The sequence below is a fragment of the Odontesthes bonariensis genome, chromosome 20 (genome assembly GCF_027942865.1).
Source record: "Odontesthes bonariensis isolate fOdoBon6 chromosome 20, fOdoBon6.hap1, whole genome shotgun sequence".
NCBI classification, from domain to species: Eukaryota; Metazoa; Chordata; class Actinopteri; order Atheriniformes; family Atherinopsidae; genus Odontesthes; species Odontesthes bonariensis.
The window spans coordinates 16685121-16699706 of record NC_134525.1 but is presented as its reverse complement, the minus strand read 5'-3'; the positions used below and the strand labels follow the sequence as shown (position 1 = coordinate 16699706).

The 14586-nt window shown below is 38.5% G+C and overlaps 1 protein-coding gene across 7 annotated transcripts in view; it reads left to right on the top strand.

The window, feature by feature from the left end:
- The first annotated feature begins 4491 nt into the window (after nucleotides 1-4491).
- Nucleotides 4492-14586, top strand: part of neto1l (neuropilin (NRP) and tolloid (TLL)-like 1, like) — a 91455-nt gene continuing 81360 nt past the window's right edge. For all 7 annotated transcript variants that reach the window (XR_012767700.1, XR_012767701.1, XM_075452144.1 and 4 more), the window contains exons 1-4: nucleotides 4492-5347; nucleotides 5907-5966; nucleotides 6050-6184; nucleotides 6564-6812. Coding sequence is in view for 5 of the 7 variants with exons in the window: in XM_075452144.1 (XP_075308259.1) it covers nucleotides 5320-5347; nucleotides 5907-5966; nucleotides 6050-6184; nucleotides 6564-6812 (472 nt within the window). In the remaining 2 variants the exon portion in view is untranslated. The remainder of the gene's footprint in view (nucleotides 5348-5906; nucleotides 5967-6049; nucleotides 6185-6563; nucleotides 6813-14586) is intronic.

Here is a 14586-nt window from a genome sequence, read left to right as displayed (position 1 = left end):
GTATCAGCTGTTTTGCTGAGTTGTTTTTTTTGTGGGTTCATTTGCTGACATTTAACCAGTCCATCATAAATACCAATGCATTTATGACCTAATAAGAACTAATGCTTTTGAAGTGAGGTTTTGGTGTAACTTCCAAACAAAGTCCAGGATAGTCTTTGCAAATAAAAAAAAACAAACAAAACAGTTATGTAACTTATGTTGTCCTCGATCTGTAACTGTGACAGTATGCAGAGATATAAAGAAAGTCATTTTACAGTGTCTTTAGCCGTAATCCATCTTCACAAATAGGCTCCACAAACCCTGAGTTTATTCTTCTGTGTTTTGTTTAAGTTTTTAAAGGTTAAGAACTATTTCTTCGATGGGCAAAGTTCCACTGATTTTATAAGTTTAATTTTATAATGGCAGGTTATAGTGCAGATGTGGAAGCTGGGTAATTCGACTGTGAGCAGGGAATGTGATGAAGAATCCCCTGCAAATCTTAGCCATTCTCTGAACAGGATCCATCAACACATCCTCCAAAAGCACATTTTTATACCATTTATGTATACCTTTTTTCATGATAACTTCACAAAATGTCATGAGACTATTAATACTCCTGTATGGAATCATGCTGATGTTCTTGTACACAAATTAAAAGATTACATTTTGTGACAGTTTTCATGATACGATGCTGATATAAGTATATGTAGCTTGTCTCTGTCCCCACACTAAATCCAATACTTTGGTTTTAGACTATATTTACTGATCTGAAGAAATACTCTTGCTTATTTAGGGGAACAGCAGCATTTAGTGTCATTTCTCACTTTTCAAGGGATGGATAATTAATCAGTTAATGCTGAAATCTTTTTTTTTTTAAGTAATATAAATTTTCTGTGCAAAACAATACACAAGTGGAAAAAACACTGCATTTTCTTGTAGTTTATTTGGGGAGAATATAATTTCCTTTAACCAAGCTCTATTGGATTTATTACACATTTCTTCATTTTTGATAACTGTACATGGTTTTACACTTTTTTGCGAACATAAGAAAGAGAAAGAGAGAAAGAGAGAGAGAGAGAGAGAGAGAGAGAGAGGGAGGGAGCTGAGGGCTTAAAATTGAATGCTGTATCGCAAACTAACAAAAGCCCCTCAGCAAAAATGAAGCCACAGGTAGTTTATGGGCCATCATCTGATGGAATTAGTTTCCTGCGGGCTCCAGGTGCGGGGCCAGGATAAAGGCAGTTTATCACCACAGACCCAGACAGCTAATGTTGCATAAAGAGTGCCATAGAATTTGCCTGTGGATTTCGGGACCTTCTCTTGTAACTGGGCCCTGTTTAATGAACTACAAGGCACCTCAATGACAAAGACATTGTGGGTTTTTTTTAGGCCAACAGACTGCTCAATGCATCATTAATAAGGTTAATTTAACTCCAATGGATGGGAGCCATTAGCATTGGAGTTTAACTGCTGTAGCACTGTCCACTGTTGGACTGACAATAAGAAAAGTGCTGGCATTAGAACAACGCAAAATGTAAAAGCAAAATTAATGCATTGTGCATTTGTGAATTACTTGCTGCTCTGAAAATTTAACAGAATAATGTGCAACCCAATTTAAAAAATAAAAATAAAACTTGGAATGATAAAAAAAATGGAATGCTATGATTTGCTAAGTGGGGAGACAGGTCTGTGGCAGAGGTTTGTTGTCTCATTCTTACCTGATATAGGATTCTAGCTACTAAACGGTCTTGTTTGTCCTATTTTACTTATCATGATGATTCAAATGTTTTTTTTAAACAGAGAAATGTCTGGACTGCACTCAGGTCAGTTCAGCACACAGACTCTCCTTCTTCCACTAAGCCATGCTGTTGTAATAGATGCAATTTGCAGTCTAACATGTGCATGCTGAAATATCTAAGGACATCTCTGAAAAGAAACATTGTGTGGATGGAGGCACATGTTGCTCCAAAATCTGTATATCTTTCAGCTTTAATGGTGGCTTTATGGATGTGCAAGCTGCCAGTTTAATAGGCATTAATGTACCAACATACCGTCAGCTTTTGAACTGAGCGCTGATAACAAGCTGGATGGTCCGTCTCTTCTTTACTGTTGGAAATGGCATCCACCTTTTCACATACAGTATGTCTTCTTTTCAGCTCGACCGAATTTTCATCTGACTTTGTGGATGGACAAGTGACCTGTGTTCACAGACAGTGATTTCTAAAAGTGCTCTTGAGCCCATGCAGTGATGTCATGCCAGTTTTTAATGCAGGGCCAACTGAGGACCCGAAGAATACAGGCATCCCAGATATATTTTTGGCCGTTTCCCTTGCTCACAGTGTATGCATATTCTATACTTACTCCATATTCATTCATTCATTCATTCATTCAAACTCCATATTCTAGAAAAATTTTGATATTATATGATATATGTATAAAGTCTTCGGATGTTTACTTTGAGAAACATTAGTTTAAAATTGGTCCACAATTTTTTGCAGATTGTTCAACCTCTGCCCATCTTACTTCTGAGAGACTCTGCTTCTTTCAGGTGCTCATCTCAACATTTTTTAGATGTGTTTCTGCCATCAAATTCAAGACTCAAAACAGTAGAAATTTGATGTTTCCGATGTTTTATTGTGAATTGATTCATTGAATTGATGTTTAAGGGGGCAAGAAAGTGTAGGAATTCTTGCATCTGGACAATGGGATTTTTTTTAAATTTAGAAGATGATGAAACAAAAGAAAAGAAAAAAAAAGAACAGAACATATACAACAACATGCTGCATTTTTATGTCTGTTACCCGTGTGCTGCAAGTAATGTGTGGCCCCATGCCTGGATGTCCCATTCCTCCAGACTGATTACAAATAGAGTTTTAGATGAGGCCAACACTGCACATATGTGTGGCCAAATGACAGACTTTCTTAATTACAAATAACAGACTTTGAGTCTGCTGTAGAATGAATAATCTCTCTGAGATTCTCCCACTGCCTCAGTGGTATTCAGTCAAAAGACGGTTTATACAGCTAAAATGGAGGCTGCTGTTAAATTCACCAGGGCTACTGTTGCATACGGTCAGCCAGATAAGCCTCATTTGAATAATTCCCATCTAGCACTGCTGCTTTATCTCAGAGTTTACCCATCAGAAACGTATGGAGCTGTGTTTATAAAGTTGTCAAATGACGTAGCACCTCGTTTAATCAATAACACGCTTTGGGCACTGCATTGTATTGTATCTCAGATATTGCCAACATCCCTTCAGACTCAATACTCTGTAATAGGCTTTGCCTTTGTAAATAAATTGACATTCTGGAATCTTTCAGCCAAACGGTTTTTTTTGTTGTCAAATTTTGGAGAGAGCAGAGCGAGCTACACTTTGCAGTGAGGATTGGGCGTCATGGAAGTTTATTGTACTCTGTAGACAGAGTAAGTGGCTATGCTTAAATTCTTGTGTGTTTGTTTGTTTGTATGTATTTGTATAAAATCACTTTGTATAACAGATTAACAGGAGCCTAACAGTTGAAAAGAGTTCTGACATTTCCCACTCTCACATGTACACTAGCAAAGTCTACATTACGTCTTGGAAAACCAAACACTTTACAGTAACAACGGCAGTCTGTCGGGCATGATGTAATTAAAAGGAGGACTTTTATGATGCTATTTTTATTTTTATTTTGGAAATCTCGGGATGATTCCTCCAGTTGAAAGACACACAAATATAAACAAAGTTGTTGCATCAATAGCTACTGTCGTTAACAGTTGAATTCTGGCTGATCCAAACTGGACGCCATATGCTAACCAGTAGATTTGACATACGGACTGAGGGATTGAGTCCAAAACTGCCTCTGCAGCAGGAGTATCAGAAGATGGATATTGTCTCCTGGGTGCCAAGACTATTTTGGGAGTCTGAGCCCCTGAGATGTCCCTGAGCACCCTCTGATCAGCTTTGTCATCAGGTGTGAGAGCAACGACACACTCACCATAAGTGTGGATTCATCCTGACATGCATACTGCAGGAAAAGAATATCACTAATTTGAAAAAAAAAGAAGGGAAATGAGCCCTTTCTGTGCCTACATCATTTATCTTTCTGTTCATTGTAAAGACTGAAAGCATGGAGAAGAAAATGTATATCTGCCTGTGATTAAAACCTCAAAGTGGGTGGCAGGTCCAGTTGTGAAGCTATTTGTGTTTTAGGATACATCCCAAATACAGCAAATGGTGTCCTGAATGAGTAAACAAGAAATGTAGATTGTTTAAACAAATTAAGGATATGGTTTGAGTCTCTATTTGTTTTCGGGTTCTGGTCTATTTCATTATACTGGATTCCCATGTTTGCCTTATATCCTTTCTCATTGCCTTATTTGCTTACCATTCTATTTTTTTCTTACATCCTCGACTTGAGATGAATTTTGCAGCTCGTGCTTTATTGTTCAAACATGCGCGCGCGCGCGCACAAACACACATTTGCCCTCCCCTTTTCACTTTTATTTCCTCCTCTGTTGTACGTACATGCACGAGTGTGGATGCCTTCTCTTAGAGAAGTTTTCGACGCGTGCGTCGAAAGTGCGCGAGCATCGTTGCGCATAGGTCGGCTGTAGTCTGCGCTGAATGAACGAAAGGAGGAGGGAGATCACACATTAACCTGCTGGCTGCGAGGACTCTTCATTTGACAGAAGCCAAGGCAGAGGGGCACACTCAGATCACCACCGGCTGCCTATGGAGAAACACCGAGGCGACAGATGAAACCCGCAAGAGATTCCACTTAAACATAAATCGATATTTTTTTCTAAAAGAAAAAACAAACCCCCAGCCATCTCGTCTTGGGATTTTTTACGCACCACAAAAGAGTAAGCAAACGCCGCAGAGATGAGTGTTTCGTGGGCTCGCGTGCTTCTGAAGGATCCTCGCTCCTGATAGAGGGACCAAAGAGGACAAAACAAGGCTGTCCGTGATATTTTCCCAAAGAAGATCGCAAAGGTGGAGCGATTGGAGAAGGGCTGATGAAGGGACTATTAATCTTTTTAGTGCACCAAAAGCACCAAAGGGTATTAGAAACGTTTGGATGGAAATCGGGCGAGTGTTTGGAACTGTTTTTGGTTTTATATGAAACTGGTGATTAGTTTTTTGCGAAACATCAGAGGATTGCTTTTCACTTGAGATCATAAGAAGGAGTATTTTTCTGTTCCACCAAGAGGTCGTATGGCATGAACGTGTGAATTTGATCAAATAAAGGAAAGAAAAAACAACAAACAAAAACTCACCAGTCATTTTTTTCTCTTTAAGTATTCCTAAATCTAAATGGAATTAGTTGAGTCTGAAGCCGCTTGTGAAAGGAACAGACATGGTACATGGGCACAGCTTCCACCACGGTAAGACATCCTTATTTATCAGCTGAGGCTCACTTGCTCAAAAGCTCTTATTGCTGGCCTCACACTCTGGCAAAAGGACTCCAATAATCCTTTAATCAGTTGAGGGTGGACCATAAATATCAAAGCAACAGATCAAAGTGAAACTAGGATGCAGAAAAGTGATTTATTGGTAAAAAAAACAAAACAAATGCCACGCAGGCTGTAAACCCAATGTTGAAGGTCACGATGTAAGTTGTTGAGGCTTTTTAAAATGTTGGCAGAGAATCCTCAAATAAAGAAGAAACAGATTTTTAAGCATGCCATATTGGTGTTTTGGTTATCCAGGTGTGTGATTGATAATTATTTGGAAAAGAAAAACACATTATTCTTATAATTGTTTACCTGTTTACCTTTCTTATGTTCTATCATCCTCATCTCACACACTTTTTGCCTCTATGATTTCATAAGGTTTAGCATTATCATAATGTTGCTGAGTAGTGCATACGATCCAGTACTGGGAATGAGGGCTTTGCTGACTCAAACCTCAATAAAATATGTATTTATCTCTGTGATGTTACAGTCGTTGCAAGTCTACTCATACTTGGGTTGTCTGGGGCAACAAAAAAGGATTCAGCTGCAGGTAAACTCATGTTTTTTTTTGTTTTTTTTTTACATAAATATATTCTTTTCAAAGCTTTAATCTTCGACTTTTGTTTGTTTTAGTGAAAAACAATTCTGGCGTGAAGCCTGCAGGTCAGTGTGGAGCATGGGTGAAAGAACCAGAAGGAGGGCTCTTTACTTCTCCCAATTACCCAAGCAAATACCCCCCGAACACAGAGTGTGTTTACATCCTTGAAGGTAAATACGGCAGCGGTTTCCAAGAAAAAAAAAAACGGATAAGGTAAGGTGATGTTGTATTATAGATTCATGTGAATTCCTGTGGTTTTCCTGATTGGAAAATCCACAAATGAGTGAATGTATTGCTTATCTGAGAGCAAGGAATTTTTCTTGTTGAAATCTGTAATAAAATTGCACATAATCTGATTAAAAATATTACCAAGGACAATGTGGAATGAAGAGCTCTGGCGTTTTTCATAAATTAACTGACTCACTGCTTGGATTGGAGGTGCGAATTGAATCTGTGGATGTGCTGATAATGAAACAGATTAATCAATGAGAGCATAACCAATGTTTTACTCTGTGCTTTTGTGCTAATTATTTTCATTGTATCTTACAGCTCCCCCCAGGCAGTGTATTGATCTACATTTTGAGGAGAACTACTCAGTCGAGTCCTCTTGGGAATGTAAATTTGACAACATTGAGGTTCGGGATGGACCGTTTGGCTTCTCCCCAATACTCGGCCGATACTGTGGTCAGCAAAGCCCACCTGATATCAGGAGTAGCGGCCGATACCTGTGGATAAAATTTGTAACTGATGGAGAACTGGAAGGGGTCGGATTTTCAGCACGTTACAACTTCACTGCAGGTATGTTCCTGTTCTCCTTGTTGCTCTTTTGCTGCACTACTTGTTTCGATTTCTTTCCTCTCAATTAAGAGATCCGTGCTTTATTGCTCTAACAGCACACAGACACCAAATGCATAACAAAGACAAAGCTTCGTTCTCAACCTTCAGGAAGCCATTTTCAGTTGTGCTGATTGTCTGTCAACACACCAGTATTACCATTGACACTATGCTGTCACTGTCTGCCTTGTGATGGCTTTGCTTGTTACATATTCTCTGTTTTTGGGGATTTCTTTTTTTAATGATGTGAAATGGTGTCCTTGACACCACTCCTCAGTTTACAGGGAGCAGAAAATGAACCAGTACTGTCGAACACTACCTTTGTCACTTTGGTTGCATGTTAAACCTTTGGCTTTCATAATTTTCCCCAATTTTAGTTGGAATCCCATTACTGAGGCAGCGTGACTATTTATGACAAAGAATCAGGTCATCACAATGATTTTGATATTCCTTCATCCACACCTGACTGGGTTTATTAACACTATCACATTTTTAAGTGCGTTTGAGCCCTGAAAGGCACAGTGCCAGCAAACATGAAGGGTATGCCATTTTGTCTCCACATCTACTGCACCTTCAGGGACATTTTGCCATTGGACATTTGAGTTTGTCATCGTTTATGTGATGAACATGAATAAAGTACAAAGACCTTTCATCCAATAAACATGCTACATGCTGCAGGCTATTGAGGGAAAAGCTGCTGAGGTGAACAGGGGCTATAGATTTATTTCTAATGACTGTGTTGTTCTGAAGAAATCCGAACGGCTAAGCTCTTGATAAGAAATTACTGTGAAAAAGTGCGGCCAGTAGCAAAAAAAACTGTTAGGCTGGTAAATCGAGCTCGATCTATCTATGAAGTCACAGTAAAAGTCTCAGTGTTACCCTGTCAAATGTAATTCATTGTAATGTCAATATAATTCAGATGGTAGCTGGAAAGAAAAATCAAATAAAAGTTTCTGAAAAGAAACTCATGAATCCCTTATCCTGAAAATGTGCTTTACAGATCAATTGCTCCTCAAGATTTACTTTTTAGAAATGCTTTTGTGATATGTGCTGTTTGGTGCATTTTATCAGCAAGACCAGCTAAGTAGTATGAGATTTACTATTCCCACTGTATTTTAACTAACATTAACTTACAGTGACATGAAAAAGAAAATAAACCTTCTTTCAGTTCTAAGATTTTACTTGACATAATAAAAAATAAAATCATTGTGTCCTTATGTGGTCCTAAATTTAACCAAATACAAATTTAGATAAACCACAACACAGGTCATATTATACTATGTAATTATTTGTTTAACAAAAACTAAGACAAAATGCAGAAGCGGTGTGACAAACGAGGTACGTCCTTACTGCTTCAATGGGATTCAAGAGGATAAGTAGCAGCCAGGTGCTGACGATTAAATGCCCTTGATTAATTGATCATTAGCAAGTGTGAGCACCTCCATAAAAGCACAAGTTTTTTTTTCAATTTCCTGGTCTGAAGCAGCCGTGTGTAAACAGTGCCAAGGAGGAAAAACATCAGCTTAGGTTAGTAAAGTTACATCTGAACAAATTACAAGAATTCTGGAGCAATGTCTTTGGAGACAAGACCAAACTGGAGATGTTTGGTCATCATGCACAGCAGCATGTTTAGACAAAACCAAACACAACATATTGGTACAAACACCTCATACAAACTGTCATGCACAGTGGTTGAGGGCTGATGATTTGGGCTGGTTTTGCAGCAACAGGACCTGGGCACCTTGCAGTCATTGAGTTGGACACAAGCTCCTCTCATCTGTACGACAGCAAAAGCTCGGCTAAAATTGGGTCCTATGACTGGACCCGAGTACTGCAGCAAATCTACAACAGAATGAGTGAGGAAGAAAAGACTCAAGATATTGCAATAGTCCAGTGAGAGTCCAGACCTCAACCTGATTTAAAAGCTGGTGGATCTTCAAGAGATACTCAAGGGAGATGTGCATAAATAAATGCAACAAAACGCAATGAACTGAAGCAATGCTGAAAGGGGAGTGGGCCAAAGTTACTCCCCAAAAAAGTTAGAGACTGATAATGTTGTAAAGAAAATGATTACTTCAAGATATTGCTGTTACTAGTGGTTTTACAAGCTATTGAATCGCGGCATCTACTTTGTTTTTCACAAGCTGCTTCTGCATTTTATTTTTTTCACTTCTGTGAAATAAATAATGGCAATGTGTCAGATAGACCTGGTAAGGTTTTTAAAACTTTGTTTGGATGTGTGAATTTAAAAAATTGAAAAAAGGTGTGGCTCCCATCAAATGAAGTACACAATAATTTAGGGAAATGTACTTGCTGCAGGTTTTTATGCCAAGAATTAGCCTGAATTAGGGTTGAAGCGAGCAAGACAGAACATATGGGGAAATGGCGGTGGACGCAGGTTCGTAAGGCAACAGTTTAAAAAGGTTAAAAGTCTATTGTCAGCATATCCAGGGATACATGAAAAGAGAACACAGAAAAAGTTTTTCACATTGCAACATTCACACAGACATAACTGTTGGACCTATTCTATATATTAATTCACCCCAAAACATGTCAAAACAATCACAAGCTTTTAAGTGAAGCTATTATGCTAATTTATTTTTTATTATTATCATTCTGTCTGAGTAGGAGGACTGCATTATACTGGCGTTGTATTGTATTATTTCATTAAAAAAAAAAAAAAAAAAAAAAAAAAAACATTAAACAAGGTAGTTTGATGTCGAGCAAATGTTAGACTGATTCCAAGTCTAGCGTACATCTTTCTGTCTTTATATGTCTAGTCTGGATTTAGGCTAATAAAGGTTTAGAAGTTGAAGTTAGTAGATGTCTAGTGTCAACCAAAAGGTCAATTCATTGTGATTTCAGTATCTATATTTCCAGCAATTGATCAAATGTTGCTCTGAGCAGTGATGGTACAAACACATTTATATGGTCAAAGTGTCATTTTAACAATCCAGCAAACATAACACAAACTTAGAATGCTGACAAAATAAAATGGAAGATTTATTTTTATGACGCAAGTACTTATACCTTCCTGCAGCACTGGTTGTTTGTATATCAGAGTCATTACATGCCTGTAAAACAACTCAAGAAGACTTATTTTGAGATAACATGTACATGCTTTTACCAAGAAATCCTGGTTTAATTTTGTCAATGTGCAACAGGGTCAGGCCACTTAAAAGGAAATCTATAATGAACTGTAGTCAGCTCAACATGACTGACAAACGTTGGAAACAAAACATTGTAAATAGATTGACTCTGAGCTTTTATGTCACTGCTGTTACATATGTTTACCATATCAAACATGAACATCAGTCCTCAGGCTAATGTGTATTAGATACCCTTTAATCTGCATTAACTTGAAATGAAGGCCTTCATGCTTATAGATAGTGTGTGTCACAGTAGATGGTTTTTGAACTCCTCTCTCTATGCTAGTTTATCTTGCCTCTATATAGCAATGGAGCAGCTTGAGGTTATGTGTTAGTGTGTGCCCCAAGATACCGTGAAGTTTACTGAACATGTGTCTTATTTGTTGTTGAGCTCAACTGAGAAGATTTCCATATGGTCTTTTCAACTAATAAGCTGCTGGTGGTTTAGATTTAGATTAAGTTCATAAGTTTTCTCATCTCCTGATGAGAAAGCAATAAGCATAAAATACAATATGTCATAATTTATCCATTATAAATGTTAGAATTAAGTTCTGCCCAATTTTAGATTCTGAGTTTGTTTAAAATCTAATTTCTGAGACTCTGAACTTTGATTGTTTGTGAAAAAAAGGTCTAGTGGTTAGAGAAAAATATTACTGCTGAAAAAGATCAACAATCTTTGGTATTTTATTTCTTTTTAGTTCATGATAGGTGGAGATAAATCATCTGGAATACTTTTCCTGTAATATGCAATTGAAGGATTGTTTTATTCCTCCTGCTTCTCTTGGGAGCCTCAGTCAAAATTTGCTGAGAGGAAAGAAAAAATGCTTTGCCTGTTGACTTGATAGGAGATATCCGTGGCATATGATTTACATAATTAAAGAAGATAAAAGTCTTGAATTCACTCGACTTGATACTCTGAAACCTGGCAATCTGAATAATGCCTCACATGTGCATCTGCTCTGCTAGCCATGTTAATTAACATGGCCCTCTTCTGAATGGAATAGAAAAAACGGTGCAACAAAGATGGCATGAATCTGTCTTGCTTTCTTTCCTTAGACATTTCAGAAGCAGGAGGGACAGATTTCTCCTTTCAGAGCTTAATGCACTTGTTGACTAAATAAGTAAGCACCACTGTGAGTGGAATCTCACAATATCCAGGATCATATATTGCAATGGTTTCCAACCTATTTTCCTTCAAGCCCAAGTAACTGTAGCTACAAAAAAAAAAAAATCACAGCCCCCCCTCCTCACCCACCTAACCTACCCACGTCAGAGGCACATCAGTGGTGCACCAGCTTCAGCCCCCCCCCTTCTGCCTCTGCACTTACACATCGGACGCTGATGCGAAACAAAGTCGCATCTCTCTTGCTTTGAGTGGGCAGTGTATAAAAGGCATTTCAAACCAAATTTACTGGAAGGTGAGAATGCTCATCTTTACAGCGGAAGTCTTCCACACACTCAAAGCTGAAAAGGGACATCTGTAATGGATGACTCCTTTGAAAAATATGCATAATCTTTGGCAAGATGGAACTTGTGTTCCTCCCAATGGATGTTCATGTACCGGTTAAACTGACTGCGTAATGATGGACACATAGTGCAAGCAGACTGTATCATCTGCGGTGGGAATAGTTGCAGTTCCCCTTTTGACATTTTTCCTCACAAAAGCATAGACAGCTTCTTTGTAGCGCATGATGATTGACTCGGGGCCTAGCATCCGCTTGTTGGACTCAGAGTAAAGAGTGAAGGTATGCTGCTTTAATCCAAAATACATCAGTCAGCTGTTTGCACAGCTGTGGCTTATATTCTTAAAAAAAATAATTGATCATTTATCTTTTCCTAATGTTCCATAAAATGCCCATGACCAATGTACTTCTTTGTGTATCATCAGTTTTTATTCAACTTCATCCTCCGCAGGCTTTTATATAATAATCCATGTGTTTGATATGTTTTTTTCCTTAACATGTGCACATCTACTTTGGACAACTTCAGCGCAGTAGGAACCATACTGTAAAATGTGTTTAATAATGTGTATTTTGAAGTACTTAAATTAATGAAAGTTCTGCAGATGCTTTTCAATCATGTGGCATCATAAGAAGGAAGAGAAGCTGATATAGCAGACGCTAAATTTCCACGGAGCAGATACCAAATGAACTTTGGAGCCCCAGTGATGAGATCCACAATTTATTTGTCAAAAAAATCCAGGTGGCTCCCATCTTTTTTTGCAACACCAAATGTGTACAGCTGTGTTTATTTCACCTTTGAAACGCTGCATGTTGTCCTATGCAAACAACGGTTCAACACTTCAGCATGGCTCATCTTCGTGCCATTATAGGCAGCCCAGCTACCATTACCACCATTACAGTTTAACCAAATCCATAAGAACATTTGAAGGAGTTTTATGAGGCAATGAGAAAAAATTAGCATTTCAAAGCAAATTATTCAAACAGCAACTAACAAAAGCAACTCTTTTTTTTTTCCTGTAAGAAACTGTATGACTTTTAGTTTGAGGAGCTGCATTGGTTGGGTGTTGCATCGATGGGAGGTCGGAGGTTTTAGCTCATCAGTTGATTTAATTTTGAACTTTTAACTATTCAAATGATGTTGAACATTGTGCAAGCTCCCTGAGCAACATCAAAACCTGACTCTAAGAAATCATCAGTTTTCAGTCTCTGCACTAAGTAAGTAGGCTATAGGTGGAAGCAGTGGTAACTTCATCTTCAAAAAGTCTTGTTTATCTTCTCATCTAACTTCTGGCAAGAGCAAGAAAATGATCTAACTAAATATCAGTTTGTTCCTCCAAGTTTACATTGAGTGTCCCAAATTTGCCAAAATGCAGAGCCACTTTAAGTGTATCCCAAACGTCATCAAACTCTAATGCGCAGCAATCGAGACCATTTTCAAAAGGCTTTTCAGTCAATACAGAGAGGGAAGCTGGAGACAGAGGAATAAGCAACATTCCACCCACACAAATATTTGTTCAGCAAAAGACTGGGAACCTCAAGCTCGATGAACAAGACTGTGTTTGGATTTGCAGAAAGAAAGAAAAAATCTGACTTTTGTTTCTTCTTCTCCTCTTTTCTGTTCATTATTCTTCCCTAATATATCCTTGGTAAAACGATCATTTAGTTGTGAAATAATGGAAACGTGAATGTATGATACTGAGCAATCATCAGTGTGCTAAATTCTTTTGTGTGGTGATAGGATGCAGAGGGACGTGGGGTAGGCTATAAGGAGTGGAATTCAGCAGTGTGCCACAAAAGCCTGCAGCACAAAAATAAGCTTGTAATTTTTGTCGAATATGTGAAGCTACGTCTCCTAGATTCACCTCATCTCTGGAGATCAGCAACACAGCAAATGTGTTACGTTGCGACAGTCTGCCTTGTGCTAATTTCATATAATATAAAACTGCAAGAGGAAGAGTTGTGTACATCATGTGCAGCAGGGGGAATGACTGAATGGAGGAACCATGGTGCATGTACAGTAGTGTGTATGTGCAGGCTCAAGGCTGTTGGGGGATTTGAGCAGCATTTTGCTATTCAGACCGTCCTAGGGCGCCGTGACCTTAGGCCCCGGTGGACCGGTAGATTAAGTGGTGTAACAGCACCTTAAGCCAAAATCCGAACAAATAAAAGCTGTAAGTTCTCCCTTCCGTCTTGCCCCCTGCACTCTGATCATTGCCTGTTTGCAGAGCTAGACCTGCTGCTGCTGCTGTTGAGGCAGATGCTGCTATGGGGAGACTCAGGGAGTGTTTGTGTTGATATATATCTGTATTGCTTCATTGAATATGACACCTTGAATTTGACTTCTTTTGATTTTTGTAATTAATATGGCTAAGTTTTGTTTGATATTTCCATGTTTTCTTCAAACTTTTCACATTTGTGCTTAAAAAAGTGAAAGTGCCGCAGATGTGTGCCCTAAGTAAACAATTCATCGATATGGAAAACATGGCAGTAACGGTATAGTTACAATTGGTCAGCAAGCTTAAAATATTACCTATTGTAGCAGTGCTGCGTAATGCTTTCTACTATTTATGATTCAGGCCATGACTAATAATCAAGATGACACTGATTGATCAAAGTGCCTTGAAGCTCATCAGACTGGACTGAGAATCATTTTAGAATGGAATGAGTCAAGTGGCATTTAGGATTATACCTGAAATAGGATATATGGGCCAATCATCGAGAAGGCACAGTCATGAGATTGAGCCTAGATGGGCTAAACTGGAAAATTGGAAATTTAACCGCAGAGATCGACTCTTCGCTCTTGGAAGGACCTGACTGCAGCAGCACGATTGCTTAGGCTGGATGGTAATGCCAGGCAACTTCCCATTTTCACATCTTTTTCCAAAGGCATTTGCTGGTGGCAACACCCGGCATTTAAATGTGAACTGCCGTTTGTTTAATTGCATCCACTAAACTCTCAGGATGAAGTTTCAAAAAGACAGTGACATTTACCAGACTGGCAGACTGTGGCATGTGATAATATGTGAGTTATTAGTTGTATTTAAGATAGAAACAAACTGCTCTCATATGGCTTTTAGGGACTTTGGCCAAAGTGTCCACTTTACTTTCAAATCTGGCGTTTTCTTT